The sequence below is a fragment of the Molossus molossus genome, unplaced genomic scaffold (assembly GCF_014108415.1).
Source record: "Molossus molossus isolate mMolMol1 unplaced genomic scaffold, mMolMol1.p scaffold_m16_p_17, whole genome shotgun sequence".
NCBI classification, from domain to species: domain Eukaryota; kingdom Metazoa; phylum Chordata; class Mammalia; order Chiroptera; family Molossidae; genus Molossus; species Molossus molossus.
In genome coordinates, this window is record NW_023425352.1 from 53286434 (window position 1) to 53305098 (window position 18665).

General features: G+C 40.5%; 1 protein-coding gene across 4 annotated transcripts in view; it reads right to left on the reverse strand.

Moving 5' to 3' along the window:
- Positions 1 to 18665, reverse strand: part of MICU1 (mitochondrial calcium uptake 1) — a 247151-nt gene that overhangs the window by 42219 nt on the left and 186267 nt on the right. For all 4 annotated transcript variants that reach the window (XM_036264790.1, XM_036264789.1, XM_036264791.1 and 1 more), the window contains one exon: positions 4254 to 4391. In XM_036264790.1, the coding sequence (XP_036120683.1) occupies positions 4254 to 4391 (138 nt within the window). The remainder of the gene's footprint in view (positions 1 to 4253; positions 4392 to 18665) is intronic.

Here is an 18665-nt window from a genome sequence, read left to right on the forward strand (position 1 = left end):
GTGACTTTGACCGGAATCAAACCTGTGACTCTTTGGTCCATGGGCCGACGCTCTAACCACTGAACAAAAACCAGCCAGGGCTCACATTTATTAAAAATTCCCCAAGTGATCCTACTGGGCAGCCAAGGTCAAGAAGCATTGCTTTAGAGGAAGTGTATAGTTAGGAGAAATAGAACTTTGCAATGGAAAGGACAAGATCTGGAATAGGAAGTGTTGGATTTCACTCTAGACTCTGAGTGGGTCATCAATTTCTCTTTCTCTGTGTCCTATATTTTCAAGGGCAAAAGAGATCCAACAAGGCTGTTAGAAACACATATCTGTAAGTGTTTATACAGATATTTATTTAATACACCACTAGAACCTTCAATCTTTTAGGTCTGGTTCAATATTTTGTACAGAACCTCACACAAAACACTGTTAACATGAGCCAAATGAAAACTTAAATTTTCATGCTAACAAATCCAAAGAGAAATAAAGAAGCAATTAGAAAAGATGGTGATTCTAATGGGGAATGGTCCTAGAGGGATGGAATGATAACTAGAGGAGCAAAGGTCCTTCATTCGCTCTCATTTTACTTAATTACTATGTTCACAAATTATTTAAGCAACATGAGAGGACAATCAATCTCATCTCTTTGCTAAAGCAGGCTGGAAATTTTAGGCCAGAAGTAATTTTGCACCCCAGATTTTCTTCATCTGACAAAATTTGTCCTTTCACTTCAGAGCTGTTTTGAAAGGTCTTCAGGTCCTAAATTAACTCCTGCCAAAGATAAAATATTCTATTCCTTCAATGGAGATGTCTCCAACACCCAATTTATGGCTGTTAAATATAAATTCATAATAAAACATGAATTAGCCTATCATGATAGGTTATTTTTCTAAGGTCAAGTCAATGTCTGAACCAAACTTTAAAAATAAGTCTGGTCAAAAGAAAGGAGTATTTCCTAATGCAAATATACTTCCGGCATCAGCACTAAAACATCCACCTAAACATTTGCAATCAATTTTCTGAAACTGTAATTTCCAACAGATCTGAGCTGGTATTGAGTGATGTATAAGTATTGTCCTCTGTCACTTCCTATCAATTACAAGCCTTTCCCTCACAGTCAAGGGGACACCTGCTGTAGGGACAGGCTGGACTGAATTCAGAGAAGCTGACACTTTCTCTCAGAGCCCAGCCTGCCCATGGTTGCAGTCCACAGCCTGGTTCAGAGTTCCTTTCAGCTTTCTGATGACCAAGACAAGGAGGAAAACATCTGGTTGATCAGAATTGCTTTCTACCAACTTGGGGCAATGCTATTCATGTAAGATTTCCTGCACAAAGACTAATGACTAAGAAAACAGACAAGTACAGTACTAACAATCCTATTTCTTCTTTTCTGTTATGGACTCTTTGAAGCTACATAACCCTTATAATGCACATCTAGGACAAGCTGCTCAATGCATGAAGCCAATAGGTTAAACAATTTGTCTAATGTCCATGGAAACCTCTGAAGTAGGATTTAAATCCAAGTCTTCCAGCTCCATGTCTCCCATACCACACTACCTTAGCAATCTCTCATGGAACATTTTAATTTTTATTATCATTTTTATGTTATATTATTTTTTTGTTAATCCTCACTTGAGAATATTTCTCCACTGATTTTCAGATAGAGTGGAAGGAAGGGGATGGGGGGAGAAACATCAACGTGAGAGACACATTAATTGGTTGTCTCCTGCACAATCCTGACTGGGGCTGGGGATTGAACCTGCAACTCAGGTATGTGCCCTTGACCAGGAATTGAACCTGTGAACCTTCAGTCCACAGGCCGACACTCCAACTGCTGTGCAAAACCGGTCAGGGCTCTCATGGAACATTTTTAATGCCAGGTCAGTTTCCCAGTCATGGCCAAATTGGTAATCATTGTCTAGTGAGAAGAGTATTGGGCTGAGAATGAGAAGACATGGGTTTGCTGGCATTGGTGTGTGTGTGTGTGTGTGTGTGTGTGTGTGTGTGTGTGTGTCTGATAGTAAGAGGTCTGGCCTCTTAACTAATTTCTGCTTTAGTTTGTCCTTCCCACTCCCTGGCAAAGTCCCAGATGCTGACTCAGTTCTACCATCTGCCTCTTCTTGCGTCAGGTGTAGCTAGTGTTGAAAGCTTTGAGAGTAGGGTTGATTAATGCAACTACAAATCCAGGGTCTTCAATCTCAGTTCTGCTCAAAAGATGCTCAATCATCTCTTCTGAATTCTCTAATAATCTGAGTATCAGTCTTTTTGCTTCTATGCTTGCTCTCTTCCAAAATATTTTTCATAAAGTAAAGAGAATCATCTCTTTAAATATACATACAACCATACCATTTCACTGCTCACAACCCTTTAACAGCTTCCCACTGCACTGGGAACGTGCCTATAAGGTCCTGCACGTTCGGGCCCGCATCTCAGTCCATTCTCCTTCTTGCTAGTATGCTCCAGTCCTCTTTAGTTCCTTACACATGCCAGGTTTGTCTTTCCTCCCTGTTAAGGAATGCATGTTTGTATCGCCCACCAAACTTATACATTGAAGCCCTAACTCCCAGTGTGGTTTTATTAGGAGATGGACCTTTAAGTAAATAATTAGGGCTAAATAAGGTCCTTGGGGTGAAGTTCTGGTCTGAAGTGATTATTGTTCTTATAAGAAGACACATCAGAGAGCCAGTGTGGGCACTGCCCCTCCTCCTTGCCGCTCTGGGCAAATACCAAGGAAAGGCCATGGGAGGACACAGCAAGAAGACGTGTCTGCAGGCCAGGAAAGAGAGTCCTCATTAGAAACCTAATTCGCCAGCACCTTGATCATGGACATCTGGCCTCCTGAGCTGTGAGAAAAATAAATTTCTGTTGCTTTAGCCACCTAGTCTGTGGCATTGTGTTACAGCAGCCCGAGCTGACTTACATACTGCCTGGGACTTTTTAACCTGCGCTGTTTCCTTCTGGAGCCTCCACTCCCCTCTTCTTCCTCCTCTTCTCTTCTCTTCCTCCACTTCCTTACTTCTCATTCTAACGTGCCCTCTGACTGACCACTCTAATAAAACAGCTCTCCCAAAGGTCACCAGTTATTACTATTTCACCAAAACCAATGGATATTTGTCATCTTATTTTACTGGTCCACCTGTCACATGTGACCCTGTAGACCCCTCAGTTCCTGAATCTTCTACTTCTTTGGCTTTGATTCACTACTTTCTCTAGATATTTCTCTAAACATTTCTTCAAGATTTCCTCCCTGAGCTGCTTAAGTGTTAGTGTTCTATTGGATTTTGTCCTTGGCCCACAGTCCTTTTCTGTATTATACTCTCCTTGGGTACTCTCATCCATTCTCCTTGTGTTTTTGTTGTAGTTGTTGTTAAGCCTCACTCAAGGATATTTTTCCATTGATTTTTAAGCAGGGTAGAAGGGGGGGGGGGTGGAGAGAGAGAGAGAAACATCCAGTGAGAGAGACACATCTACTGGCTGCCTCCCACACGACCTGACCAGGGCTGGGGATTGAACCCACAACCCAAACCGGGAATCAAACCTTCGACCCTTTGGTCCAAAGACTGACACTCTAACCATTGAGCCAAACCAGCCAGGGCTATTCTCCTTGTTTTAACTCTTATTGTGTGTTGATGATTCCCAAATCTATCTCATCCTCTAAAATAGTTAAATACTATTTTTAAATACTAGTTAAATAGGCAGTTAAATACTAACTGCCTGCTAATCAACTCTACTTGGACGTCCACAGGCATTTTAAACTCAAGGTACCTACTGAACTCTTTATCTTCTCTATACACCTGGCTTTCTTTTTAAATTTTCAGTCTCAGTTCATGGTATCACCCTTTGTCCAAATAAGAAAACCAGAGTCACTCTGGGCTCTTCCTCCCTCCTTATCCACTGCTAATTTTTTTCAGGTATCAGAGATGAATTAGTTACAATCTTTGGTTCATGACACCTTATGTTTCCATGTTGTTTTTTTTTAAAATCCTCACCCGAGGACATTTTTGCATTTATCTTCAGATAGAATGGTAGGGAGAGAGGGAAGAAGAGAGAGAGAGAAACATTGATGCGAGAGAGACACATCGACCAGCTGCCACCCACATGACCTCAACTGGGGCCGGGGACAAACTGCAACTGAGGTACATGCCCTTAGCGGGAACCAAACCCGGGACTCTTAGGTCCGCGGGCTGAAGCTCTAACTGCTGAGCAAACTGGCCAGGGCTCCATGGTTTGGTTCTTTTTCTTCCCTCCTAGGCAAAGATACTTACCTTTCCCTCTTTGAAGTGCTTCTTGAGCTGCTTCTGCATGGCAATCAACTTCTTGGACTGCACCCCACTGTAGGCCAGCAGCATGCCACCAAACTGCCTCTCAGTAATTCTCCCGTCCACAGGGTCGTTACGTTCAAACTGAGAAGAAAACAGAAAGAGTGTTCTTGGGGTCAAATCGAAAGTGTTTTGACATGGAATGTGGAATAATAAACTTGTGTTGGATGGCACAACATAACTGATGGTGAGGACTTTATTTTTGAAATACAATTTTTACTGAGATTTGAAAAAATTAATCAGAAAGAGAAGATCTGGGTTCTTCTCTAGTTCTGCCACTGAATAGTTAGGTAATCAGGAAAGTAACCCAACCACTCTGGGCCTCAATTTCCTCATGGATAAAACATAGCTGCTGTAACATCTCATATACCTTATAGATCAGGAGCATCTCTGCAGGGATCAAAACAATGTTAAAACTCCATTCTAATTCATGAGTAATATTATTGGTAAGCAGTAATCTTTGAGCCATCTATATCCCTGCTACTCAGACTTAAAAATTTAATTATTACATATTTAATCAATTATACATAGTCATACAGTTCTTCAACTTTTACTTACTATTGTTACACTCAGGTCTTTAATGATTTCAAGTTTCCCCCAAAATGGTAATCAAATGCTAGGACATCACTAGAATTTGAAAAATTGTATAGAATATAGGATATCTATTTTTAAAGTTTTTAATTTAACTTTATGTTTGCTAATCCTCACTTGAGGATATTTTTTCCATTGATTTTTAGATACAATAGAAGGGAGGGAGGGGGAAAGAAAGACATCAATTGGTTGCCTCCCATACACACGCCAACCGGGGCTGGGGATCGAACCCATAACCCAGGTACGTGCCCTTGACTGGGAATTGCTGAACCTGAGATCTTTGGATCTGTGGGCTGATGCTGTAACCACTGAGCCGAACTGGCCAGGGCTAGAGTACAGGATATCTTAATTAGACATGCTTATTTACCATAAAGTTACTGAAAAATCATTAATATATTTAAATATGCAGATAGAAAGGTTAAGTATAAAGGACCTCTAGCTAATCTAAGTAATATCAGAAAACTAAGATTTTAATTAAAAAATAAAGACCAGAAAGTTATCTCAGTGCCAGATGCCATGTTAATGATACTTATAAATGCATAGATAATAAACTGGCTAATGGGCCCAGAAACAAATTAGAAAGCAAAATGATTTGAAGATGGTAAAATTTCCCCATGGTTTTATTGGAAAATAACAGTTATCAGGAAACTTTCAGATTCTTATGTGGTGAGACATAATCCTGTTCTCATAAGCGCGGTATGTATACATAGACATAACACATAGCTAAGTGAGGTTGTATCAACAAACATTTCCTGAGTGTCTGTCTACTAGCTGTCTAGCACTGTGCTAGTCTCATAGGGTATAGGAAAGATGATTCAGTTTCTGTCCTTAGAGACCCATCTAGTAGGGAGAGAAGACTTACATATGAGACACAAAATAAGGAAGTACATAGTCAATTCTTTTCTTTTTTGATTTTCACTTCCTTGGTTTGCTGGGTGAGTTGATAGACACCTTAATGTTTTTTGCTCACTGGTGAGACTGTCAGTGAGCAATACATAAGAACTCATATTAACAATAGCAATCATTTCCTAAGCATGTACTATGGGCCAGGTTCTTCACCCATACATTCTTTCGTTTAGTCATCATAACAACCCGATGGAGTAGATATTATCAGCTCCATTTTACAGATGAGAAAACTGAGGCTACATGAAGTTACATGTAGCAGAGCTGAGATTCAAACTTAGTTCTGCCTGGACAAGGACTGTGTCTCAATATCACACTCTTTCATTCTGCTAAGCAGTAGTACATATTCAACTTATTGAAAAGCACTATGTTGTTTTGGAAAAACTTATATAGCCATGGGGTTTAGTCATATTTAAAGTGAGAGGCAAAACAATTTCCAAAGAAATTAACACCATCAATATTAAGGGAAAGCCTCTTTTTTTAAATTCAGCCACTCAATATTTCAGCTTTGTCATATCATCACTTCTGCAGAGCTGATAATTTTTTTTTTAAATCTTTATTGTTGAATGTATTACAGATGTTCCTCATTTTTCCCCTATTGACCCCCTCCTCCCCACTCCCGCCCCATCCCGCCTTTTCCCACACTATGTCTGTGTCCATTGGTTATGCATATAAGTTCTTTGGTTTATTTCTTCCCACTACCCAAACTCCCTTCCCTTTGAGGTCTGTCAGTCTAACAACCAATTTGTGCTTCTTAATCCCTTCACCTTTTTCAACCATTCCCCCAACCCCCCTCCCATCTGGCAACCAACAAAATGTTCTCTGTATCTATGAGAATGTTTCTGTTCTGCCTGTTCATTTTGTTTGTAGATTCCATTGTTGATAGATATGTATTCATTGCCATTTTGTTTGTTCATATTTTTTATCTTTTTCTTCAAAAAGACCCTTCATCATTTCATATAATAATGGTTTGGTGGTGATGAACTCCTTTAACTTTTTCTTGTCTGGGAAACTTTTTATATGGCCATCGATTCTAAATGACAGCTTTGCTGGATAGAGTAATCTTGGTTGTAGGTTCTTGCTTTTCATCACTCTGAATATTTCTTGCCACTCCCTTCTGGCCTGCAAAATTTCTTTTGAGAAATCAGCTGACAGCCTTATGGCAACTCCTCTGGAGGTAACTAGCTGCCTTTCTCTTGCTGCTTTTAAGATTCTCTCTGTCTTGAACCTTTTGCATTTTGATGATGATGTGTCTTGGTGTGGGCCTCTTAGGGTTCATCTTGTTTGGGATTCTCTGTGCTTCCTGGACTTGTATGTCTGTTTTCTTCACCAAGTTAGGAAAGTTTTCTCCCATTGTTGTTTCAAACAGGTTTTCAATTTCTTGTTCTCGCTCTTCTCTTCTAGCACCCCCAAGATGCGAATGTTGGCATGCTTGAAGTTGTCCCAGAGGCTCCTTACACTATCCTCATTTTTTTGGATTCTTTTTTCTTTTTGCTGTTCTGATTGGGCATTTTTTGCTTCCTTATATTCCAAATCGATGGTTTGCTTCTTGGATTTATGTACTCTACTATTGAATCTGTCTAAATTATTCTTTATTTCAGTTAATGCCTCCTTCATTTCTGACTGTGCATCCATCATTTTTGACTGGTCCTTTTTTATGCTCTTGAGGCCCTCACTAAGTTCACTGAGGTTCTCACTAAGTTCATTGAGCATCCTTATAAACAGTATTTTGAACTCAGCATCTGTTATGTTGCTTATCTTCATTTCGCTTAGATCTCCTGGGGTTTTGTTCTGTTCTTTCATCTAGGACCTGTTTCTTTGTCTCATTTTGGTTGCCTCCCTGTGTTTGTTTCAGTGTATTACTTAACGAGCGGTATGGGGCTAGCTGAGACCAGATGCTGCTTGTTTGAAAGAATTTAGGAAAACCTGAAGCAGGATCCAAGACAGGCCAATCCTATGGTGAAGCAACTGGCAACAGCTTGGGTGGGCCTGAAAGTTGGGTGGGGCGGGGCCTCAGGGAGTCAGCAGGGCGGGGCTACCAGTGTGAGCCAGGTTGCTGGAGTCCCAGATGTGGCGGCTCTCTGCCACCCCAGGGCAGGGCTCACTAAAGGAACAAAGGCCTCTGACAGCACGTTTGTCCTGGAGAAAGCCCCCTCTCCAGCCCTCGCTCCAGTGCCAAACAGCTCAGTTCTTCCCTGTATGTCTCTGGTGCCCCTTGAGCTGCCTCCCCTCCAAGCTTAGAGGGAGAGAGTCCGATACGTCCGTGCGCGGGCTCTTTAAGGAACTGCCTGGGGCTCCAGCTGCGTCAGCCTCTCTGAGCCTCAGTTCCCGCTGCTTTTTCGAGCCAGAAGTTATGGGGACTTCTCTTCCTGGCACTGGAACCCTGAGTGGGGCGCCTGGTGTGGGACGAGGACCCCTCAGTCCTCAGGAAGGACCTTCCCAGCCGAGGTGTCCTCCTGATTTTTATCCGCCACACTTGGGTGTGGGACCAGCCCCTCCGCCTCCTCCCCTCCTACCAGTCTGGATGTGGCTGCTGCTTTAATCCCGTAGTTGTAGGACTTCCATTCAGCTGGATTTCAGGCGGTTTTGAATGATGGTTGTTCTGTAGTTTAGTTGTAACCTTGATGTGGTTGTGGGAGGACGTGATACTGGGTTTACCTATGCTGCCATCTTGACCAGAAGTCAGAGCTGATAAATTTTTGACAATGCCAAAAGTTTTCAGGATTCCATTTAAGTCTGATTTATGATCCACTTTACCATCTTGAAACAAATTGGAGGACTGAAATTTTTTGCTAATGGGCATACTTTCTGCAGTGTTCAAATCAGATTTTAGTGAAATGTGATACCTGGGCAAAAGTTGGAAATGCATAGCTCTTCTATGGGCTTCTTTCAGGTAAGTGGAACAAGGCTGTGGTCCTGCTCTCCAGGCTAGGCTTTATTTAACAATCTAGGGCACCCATTTGCCCCTTGTCTGGGATGTCACAGCTGAGGAGAAATCCCATATATTTGATCTAGATGCGTTTTAAGCTTTATCCCACAAGACAAATTCAAGGTTGAAGTGTTTCTTGTTTACAACACTGGCAGCAAGCAGCAGCTTGCTCAAGGCTCATGAAAGGCCTGTATTCTTCTTTTCTCTACAGGGGCATAAAGTCTCACCTCTGTTATGTTTCAAAGATAGAAAAAGAAAAGAGCCCTGGCTGGTTTTGCTCAGTTGTTAGAGCGTCAGCCCGTGGACCAAAGAGTCTTGGGTTCGATTCCGGTCAAGGACACATACCTTGGTTGCGGTCCTGAGCCCTGCGTGGGGTAGTGCGGGAGGCAGCCAGTCGATGTGTCTCTCTCATATTGATGTTTCTCTCTCTCTCCTCTCTCCCTCCCTCCCTCGCTTTCCCTCTATCTGAAGGTAAATGGAAAAAAAGTATCCTTGGATGAGAATTAAAAAAAAAAGAAAAAAAACAACAACAAAGAAAAGAAAATTTGCAGTGGAGATCCCCATGGAACAATGCCATAACCAAGTTAGCATTTTTATTAATGTTCTTTAAAAACAAAGACTTGTCTTTTTCTATTAGGGTGATTTATCATTATTTTGATGTAGCTGGAACCTGAAAGGGCTTAAAGAAACTATAAAATTCAACCCTGGCCAGTTAGCTCAGTTGGTTAGAGCATCATCCAGATATGTTTAATCTCCAGGCAGGGCATATACAAGAAGCAACCAATGAATACATAAATAAGTGGAACAACAAATCAATGTTTCTCTCTCTTTCTCTGGAAATCAATAGAAAAAAAAAAAAGACTGTAAAATTCAGCTCCATGTAGTATGACTCACTTCAATGTTTACTACTTCCTCTGTAATTTGATTTGGGGCAGTACCTCTCCTTTTAGGTTTTTAGGCTCTCTTGAGGCAAGACTGCCTTATTTCTGAGGTCTTAACATGGCTGGAGGCAGGGGAGAACTCTTTTTCTTTTCCCACAAAACTACTCATGAAATATGATGTGAACCAATGTGCTATTCATTTAATGGTTATTTATTTTAAATATGTTTTTATTGTTTTTTTTTGTGTGTGTGTGTTTGTTCGTTTGTTTTTAAGAGAGAGAGAGGAAGGGAGAGAGAGATAGAAACATCGATGCGAGAGAGAAACATTGATCGGCTGCCTCCTGAACACCCCTCACTGGGGATCAAGCCCACAACCTGGGCATGTGCCCTGACTGGGAATTGAATAGGGACCTCTCAACCCATGGGACAATGCTCAATCCATTGAGCCACATTGGCCAGGTTCATTCAACATTTATTAACTGAAGACCTACTAAGGCTAGGGAGCTTCAAGGGTAGTTTCTCAAGGACCTTCACTAGGACGAAATTTTCAAGGGCAATAGCTAGGTATCATGTGGCTCTAGAGATAAAGTGTGTATCTTAAGCCTACACAATCCTGTGAGTATATTCCTGGAGCATCATATGCATGTAATCCCCAAGGTCATGAGAGGGTCTTTGGGGAAAGACATAGGTTATTACAAAATTATCACAATGTAGAAAGATTATTATATATTTGGAAGCAATTCAAATAACTGGCTTGAATTTTATGTAGTCAAACACTGATAAAGCCTCTTTATGTTCCATTTCAAAAACAATGAAAGAGATTCCATTCTATTTGATACTATGGCACAGAAACTCCATTCTAGTGCAACACTAACCAACTGCATTGCTTTTCTGTGTCTAAGAGAAGCCTAGCATTTTCTCTTCTGCAGCCCACCACTTTCTCAAATGGATACAAGCTGTTGTCTCTCTGCTGTTCCCGAGGGGGGAGCAGTGCAGGCACAGGGGGCCAGAGAAGAGAAGCCAAAAAACTGTCCACAAGATTTTTCCTGGCTTTCTGTCCATATTGTGCCTCTCATTCCCACCCCTGCCCCTTGTTGAGAGATGAGATATCTTTTTGGAAGGACAGATGGTCTACATATATCTAGATCAGCATTTTTCAAGCAGTGTGCTGCAAGAATTTTTATAACATGCAATACCTATTTAGTCAGTGGCACTGACCTCTTTCCCCTTAGATGACAAAAGCCAACACAACAATAGCCATCTGGTGTGAATGAATCAAAATTATAACTTTTTTTTTTCCAGAATGGCAAAAATATACTTTCTGGTGTGCCACAGAATTTCAGTATAATCATTTCAGAATAATTTTCTTTAAAAAATTTTTTTTTCTTTACTGATTTTAGAGAAAGGGAAAGGGAGAGAGAGAGATAGAAACATCAAAGAGAGGGAACATCGATTGGCTGCCTCCTGCATGTCCCACACTGGAGATTTGGCCCACAATCTGGGCATGTGCCATGACTGGGAATTGAACTAGCGACCTCTTGGTGCATGGGTCAACATGCAACCATTGAGCCACACCTGCTAGGCCAGAATGATTATTTTCTTGATAGGCTTTCCTAGTTTCTGAACTGTGCAATTCAAGTAATGCATAGTAATCCCAAGCCTGAGGTTAATGATGCTGAACACATATTTATTTTCCAATCTGATAGTATTTGGCTTTTGAAATCTTAACCATGCCCTTGCTGCTATTACCAGGTGTCTCAGAACAACTCTCAGTTATATCCATCAAAAGGAAAAACAATTATAGGCGAAGTTCTCTACTTCAAACCCATCCAGTCAGCATGACATACACATGACAGTTGGAATATGAATCTATGCCTTAAATTGACAGGGGACATCACAGAGCAACAGGTCAAATTGCCTGGAGTCTGAATTTTCTTGATCGCTAAATATAAGTTGTATCTTCAGCTTGGCTGGTGTGGCTCAGTGGATTGAGCATTGTCCATGTACTTGAGAGATCCCAGTTTGATTCCTAGTCAGGGCACATGCCCAGGTTGTAGGCCCAATCCCCAGAGGTGGTCAACTGATGTTCTCTCTCATTGATGTTTCTATCTCTCTCTCCCTCTACCTTCCTCTCTCTAAAATCAAGAAAAAATAAATAAAAATTGTTTTTAAGAAAGTTCAGGCTGATGATCAAGTTACTAAATGACATGACTACCTACCAGTCATATAGTTAGTTAAACTAGGAAAAGGTTAACTTTTCAATCTGACAGTCAAAACCAGGAAGATAACAAGACTGATGCATAAACTTATGACACAATAATATAAATCAGGGCATATTTGACTGAGAGTGTCAGGGAAAAACACTTTAGAACTGAAACAAAGGGTTTCAAGGTTTGATAAATTTTGGTTTTATTTCATGGAAGGTAATACATTAACATGACTAACAATTTGGGCTTTAGAATCTGCAAGGCCTGGCTCTGACATCTGGCTTGAATCTATATTTGTGGCTCTGACCCCAGGCAAGTGGCTTATTCACTCAGAATCTTCCCACCAAAAAATGAAGATAATATTCACAATCTCAAAGCGCTGTAAAAACTAAATGAGATAATACATACGTGAAGAAATTAGCATAGTTTGGTGTATAGTTAGCATTCAATAAATGTAGCAATTATTTTTATCATCATGCTATCACTGCCTGGGAAGCTAAAAGCCTCCATCAATTATTCTGTTCTTAGTGGATCTTAATTAAGTTCAATGACTTTCTCACTCTTTTTTTTCTTTGATTTTTAGAGAGGAAGAAAGAGGGAGAAAGAGACAGAAACATTGATGAGAGAGACCATTGATTGGCCGCCTCCTGCATGCCCCCCCGAGGATCAGGCCCACAACCTGGGCATGTGCCCTGACTGGGAATCGAACCGGTGACCTTTTGATGCATGGGTCGACGCTCAACCGCTGAGCTACACTGGCCGAACTCGATTTTTGGTTATAATAAATACTACTATACCTTGGCCGAGTAGCTCAGTTGGTGAGAACATCATCCCAATATGTCAAGGTTGTTGGTTGAATCCCCAGTCAGGGGACATACAAAAAGCAACCAATGAATGCATAAATGAATGGAAAAACAAATCGATGCCCCCCCTAATAAATAAATGAAAGTTTAAAAATACATACATACATACATACATACATACATACAAACAACCTTTGGAATAATCTTTTTCCTTCTTTAAAATTTATTTTTTAAACTTATCTTTATTGTTGAATGTATTACAGATGTTCCCCCTTTCTGCCCCTGTTGACCCCCTCCTCCCCAATCCCGCCCCCTTTCTGCCTTCCCCACACTATTGTCCTGCGTCTACTGGTTATGCATATATGCACAGAAGTTCTTTGGTTTATCTCTTCGCGTCCTCCCTCCCCCCTTCCCTTTGAGGTTCATCAGTCTAACAACCAATTTTTACTTTTTTTTTTGGTATGTGCCCCTAGCAGGAATTGAACTTGGGGCTCTGGTCTGCAGGCCAACACTCCAACGGACGCCGAGCCAAACCGGCCAGGGCCCTGTAAGTTATACTTTATTTCAGTTAGTGCATCCTTCATTTCTGACTGGTCCTTTTTTATGTTGATATTCTAAGTTCCTTGGAGTTCTCCTTAGATGCCCTGAAGTTCTCACTAAGTTCCTTGAGCATCCTTATAACCAGTGTTTTGATCTCTGCATCTAATTGATTGCTTACTTCCATTTTGTTTAGTTCTTTTCTTTCATTTGGGACATGTTTCTTTGTCTCCTCATTTTGGCTGCTTCCCTGTGTCTGTTTCTATGTATTAGGTAGAGTTGCTACATCTCCTAGGCTTCCTAGGGTGGCCTATTTAGTAAGTGTCCTGTAGGGTCCAGTGGCACAGCCTCCCTGATCACCCCAGCTGGGCCCTCGAGGTACATCCCTAGTGTGGACTTTAAATCTCCATGACTATTCTGTAACAACCAATTTGTAATTATTAATCCTTTTGGCTTTTTCACTGTTCCCCACAAACCACTCTCCCATCTGGCAACTGTCAAAATGTTCCTTGTATCTACGAGTGTGTTTCTGTTCTATCGTGAAGCCTCAAAAGTCAAAGCGCGATGTGGCAAAGGACGACTGTACTACATGGAAATGAAAATTTAGGTTAAGGTGACTGATGACAAGTGAGAAGATAAATGCAGGAAAGACTGTGAGACTGAAGTTTAGAAATATGCAGCTCACTGAAGCTTTAATACAGAAAATGGGAAGAAATGATGAGTCCGAACACAGGCAGGTGAAATGCAAAGTTACCTAAGGGGTAAGACCACATCAGTATCATTCTCCTTTCCTTGTTTCATTAAAAAAAAGAAAGAAAGAAAGAAATTATGTTTTTCCCCTGAGAATTGGAAAATGGGGAAGTCATTAAGATTTTTTTTTTATGACAATGGTAAAAAACAGATATAAAAAGAACATGCTTTCTAGTTCTATTGTATTCAAGGTTAGCAGTAAGTTCAGCTGTCCCTGGCTGGCCAATTACACGTAGAGTACCAAAGAAAAACCATCGAGTGAGGTTATGTGTTAAATCACTTAGCATCAAATTTTTTTTTTTTTTTTGGGGGGGGGGGGTCACCAAGCTCATTAAGCTTGTTTTTCTTAAATGATAGTTTTTCTTTTTTGCAACTTAATAACACATACTTTTCAATTATGTTGTAGCCTCTTAGTTTTTATAAAGAGCTAATTAGATGTTTCATTCTTAAGCATGTGGGTTCTTCAACATGGCAATTATTTAAAATAGTCTAAATGAACTAATACTCTATAAGGCACCTGAAAGTCATTTGAATTTGTTCTTTTTCTATATGGGTTCAGTGATCACAGGGTCTTCTTACATAGTCTGGGTATGTTTTGAGATCATTATTTTTAGATTTTTAGATTTTTTTAGACGTATTAAGGTTTCTTTTTGGTTGTACCTGGTGGAAACCAACTCAAGCTAGTTTCAGCAAAAGAGAAATGTAGGAACCCCAGGCAACAAAGGCGCCCACAGATGGGAAAAGACTGAGAGCCAGGACTTGAAAGCTGGCAGCTGCTTCAGTCCTTGCTTTCTGTTAGTCTTTCTTCCTCTGCTCTTCGTGGGTCTGCCTGCTGGGCAAAGTTACCCAGGAGTTCCGGAGCTTACATGTTATAGTTCAACTACCAGAACTGTCCCTAGAACAAATTTCAAATTTTCTATGGAGATATTTTGATTGGTTCATCCTGGGTTGGGCCTCTACTCCTGATCCAATTAGGGAGGGGAAGGGACGGGTGATGGGAGGGAAAGCATGAAAGAGGCACAAAGTACAAACATGGCTTCCAGAAGCCCACACCTGTGTTTGAGGTAGAGTGGGACAAATCTTGGAGAAGAGGGAATGGTTGGAAGTTGAGTAGATATCCCAAAAGGTGCCTAACGCACTAACCAGTAACAATGCCACTGAGAGAGAAAGAGAGAATGTGTGCATGTGTGTGCCTTTATCAGGCTTTTGTCTACATCTGACAAAATATTTACTAATTCAACACAATTTCCTGGGCATCTGTTTTGTGTCAAGTACTGTGCGAAGCATGAAGGAAAACATGATGAGCCAACATACTCTCTCAAAAGTTCTCAAGGAGTACTTGGAGACAGGTATTTAACAAACAACCAGATGGCTATGTAATTAATTGAGTGATCTGAAAAAAAACTACAGAGTACTTTGGAAATCTGTAACATGAAAATGTGGTCTAAGCCCTGGCCGGTTTGGCTCAGCAGCAGAGCGTCAGCCTGTGGACCAAAGAGTTGCGGGGTTCGATTCCAGTCAAGGGCACGTACCTTGGTTGCAGTTCAGTCCCTGGCCCTGGTTGGGGTCATGTGGGAGGCAACCAATTGATGTGTCTCTCTCAGATTGACGTTTCTCTCTCCCTCTCTCCCTCCCTCTCACACTTTCTATCTGAAGATAAAGAAATGAAAAAATATCTTCAGGTGAGGATTTAACTAACTAACTAACTAAACAAACAAACAAACAAATAAAATGTGGTCTAATTTGGGGTTGGCAGATGGTGAAGCAGGAAAGCCTTCCTTGATTAAGTGAAGTTTAACTGAGCTCTGAGGGATAAAAAGGAGGTAACTAGGGGAAGAGAAAGGAGGAAGAGAGTGTTCCAGGCAAATGAACAGTTATGCAAAGGCTCTTAGGTGGAAAAGTGAGTGGTATGAGATGACTCTGGAGGAGGAGGCAGAGGTGAAATTATACAGAGCCCATGGGCATGGATTTAATTAAGTCTTTATTCTGAGAACTATAAGGAAGGCAACAGTGGTTATAGTAAGACAAGTTAGGAGGCAAGTGAAGTAATCTAGGCAAAAGGTAACAGTTTAGACTAGAATGGTAGTAGAGATAGACAGAAGTGGTCAGATGAGATGTTACTGAATGATTGTGGGAATGGGTGTGATGAAGATATCTATGTCTAATAGGTTCTTTTCTGCTTCACACACATTTCTCTGAATGTGACTCTATCTAATTGCAAAGCCTGTGGCTGCTGGGCTTTCTCACTGCTCACTCTAGGCCTTGACTGAAATGAAACACACTTCTGTCTGGCAGGTCTTTGCCTTGCTGGTGCTAGCAAAATGTTTTATGTTTGAAATTACACTTCCTTACATCTTTAAATTGCTTTTAATATCTTCACTTCTCGGGGTCTTGGTAGACTTGCATCAACATAAATGACCAGCCAAAGTAATGAGGCAGTGGCAACTATTAAAGAACTTGTTCCATAATCTCCTGTAGTTCCCAAAGACAGTACTGATTTCCTATTTTTAAGGATATTTGATTTGCCCTGGCCGGTTTGGCTCAGCAGTTAGAGTGTTGGCCTGCGGTCCAGAGAGACCCGGGTTCGGTTCCCACTAAGGGCATGTACCTCGGTTGCAGTTTGTCCCCGGCCCTGGCTGGGTCGTGCAGGTGGCAACTACTCGATGTGTCCCTTTCATGTAGATATTTCTCTCTGTCTCTCCCTCTCCCCACTCTATCTGAACAAAAAATGTAAACATGTCCTCGGGCGAGGATAAAAAAAAACAAAAACCAAAAACAAATAAGGATATTTGATTTAAAGAGCTAGATGTAACAGAGAAGACAAAGACATTAATATTAGTTGTTCATTTCCATTTCTATTCCTTTACGACATTTCAATTACCCACCTCTCCCCACCTGGCGGTAATGTAGCTGGGAAGCAACAATCACCTCAAATTATCTAGGGAGGATATATGGTGTCCATGCCTTTGCAGTACCAGGAAAGACTGCCACATAAACACAAGATCAAATTATCACCGTTTGCAGCAAGGAGGCAGAGAGAAGCTAATCAGTATTTTAGATCACAACCAGCCAAATGAATACACTAAAATCATGCCACCATAGTTAACATAATGAGAAAAATAGCACATTCTTCTGTCACATATTTACCAGCAAATACTGACAGAGGCAGGGATTTCAAATACTTGAAGCTATCCAGTAACTAGGGCTAACGTGTATGAATTACAGCCTTGTAGTATTCATTTATTAAAATCACATTACTTTTACTCTGCTCTGACAATCTGCTCTGTCGAGTCCTCTGGCAGACAGACTTGGTGACTACCGATAAATCTGAGTGGGAAGAAGAGTCTTTTTGGATGACCTCTGTAACTTAGGTTTAGAAAGGACTACAAGGCTAAGCCCCATTATGCCAGTTTGAAATTAATTATGTTCACTAGGCAGAAAAGGCTCCTGGGCATAGTTGACAAAGTATGTATAAAATCTGATTAGCTTTGGTGAGCATGTTGAAATAAATGGACTTGGTATACTCACTGGATCAACCTAATGTACAACTTACCATTATTATTAGGCATAAATTGAATGAAAAACCACATTAACATCATACTTGAGGTTATTCATATTCACAAATAAGGAAAACCAAAGCGATTATTCCCCCAGCTATCATAACCCTGTCAGAAAATAAAGATACATATGAAAAATAAACTATAAAACTTAATTCAAATCCACAGCGCAAGAATATACAACAGTATTCTTTAAGACAATCTGTGGAGATCTTATATCATAGAGTTTTAAAATATATATTTTTATCGATTTTTTAGAGAGGAAGGGAGAGAGAGATAAAAACATCAATGTGAGAGAGAAACATCAATCGGCTGCCTTCCTGCACGCCCCCTACTAGCGATCAAGCCCACAACCCAGGCGTGTCTCCTGACCAGGAATCGAACAGGGACCTCTCAGTCCATGGGACTACGCTCAGTCTACTGCGCCACACTGGCTGAGCCCAGGGGAGTTTTAATTAACATTTCCTGGTAGAGAAGAGAAAAAGCCCTCTTTGAAGCCAAAATAAGACAAAAATCAGTAAAGCAACCAATATAAAAATCCCAGCATTACTTTACATGAAAATTTAAAAACAAAGTCTCAATCAAATTCAACCGGATACACATTTATTTAACAAGAAATGCCAGGAGTTCTCTGAAAAGTTTATTTTAATTTAAGCTGATAGGGGAATTCTTCATGGACCGCAGTTCGTTCCCATTTCTTTAGTTAATATCACAGATGGTTAAGATAAGAGTTCACGCCTAAGTGAATAATTGGACATTATGTAAAAGGATAACCAAATAGTAGCTACTTTCTGCTTAAAAGTTCTAAGTTCATTAGACCAAAAAAATAAAAATTTTCAAACATCCAGAGGGATCGCTAAGTGATATATTATCCAAGAATTATATTCTATGCATCTGTGAGAGTCAAGTCCCTAACTTTTGAGTAAAAAAGTAACCTGTTACATTTTAAACAGACTATAGTTATGTCACAGTGGGAATTTCCCAAGTTGATTACAAAATATCACAGAAAAAGAACACTACAAACTACTCTCATAATGGATACTAAATTTCAAAGTGATCTTAAAAACATTTCCCTTAAACTGAGAGAACAAATTACAAATTTGGAAACTAAAACAACATTGTTTTGGCTGTAAAATGACATTTGCTGAAAATGTCCAATACTTACTTCTGTCACTACTGGGAGCAATAAACCATGGCATA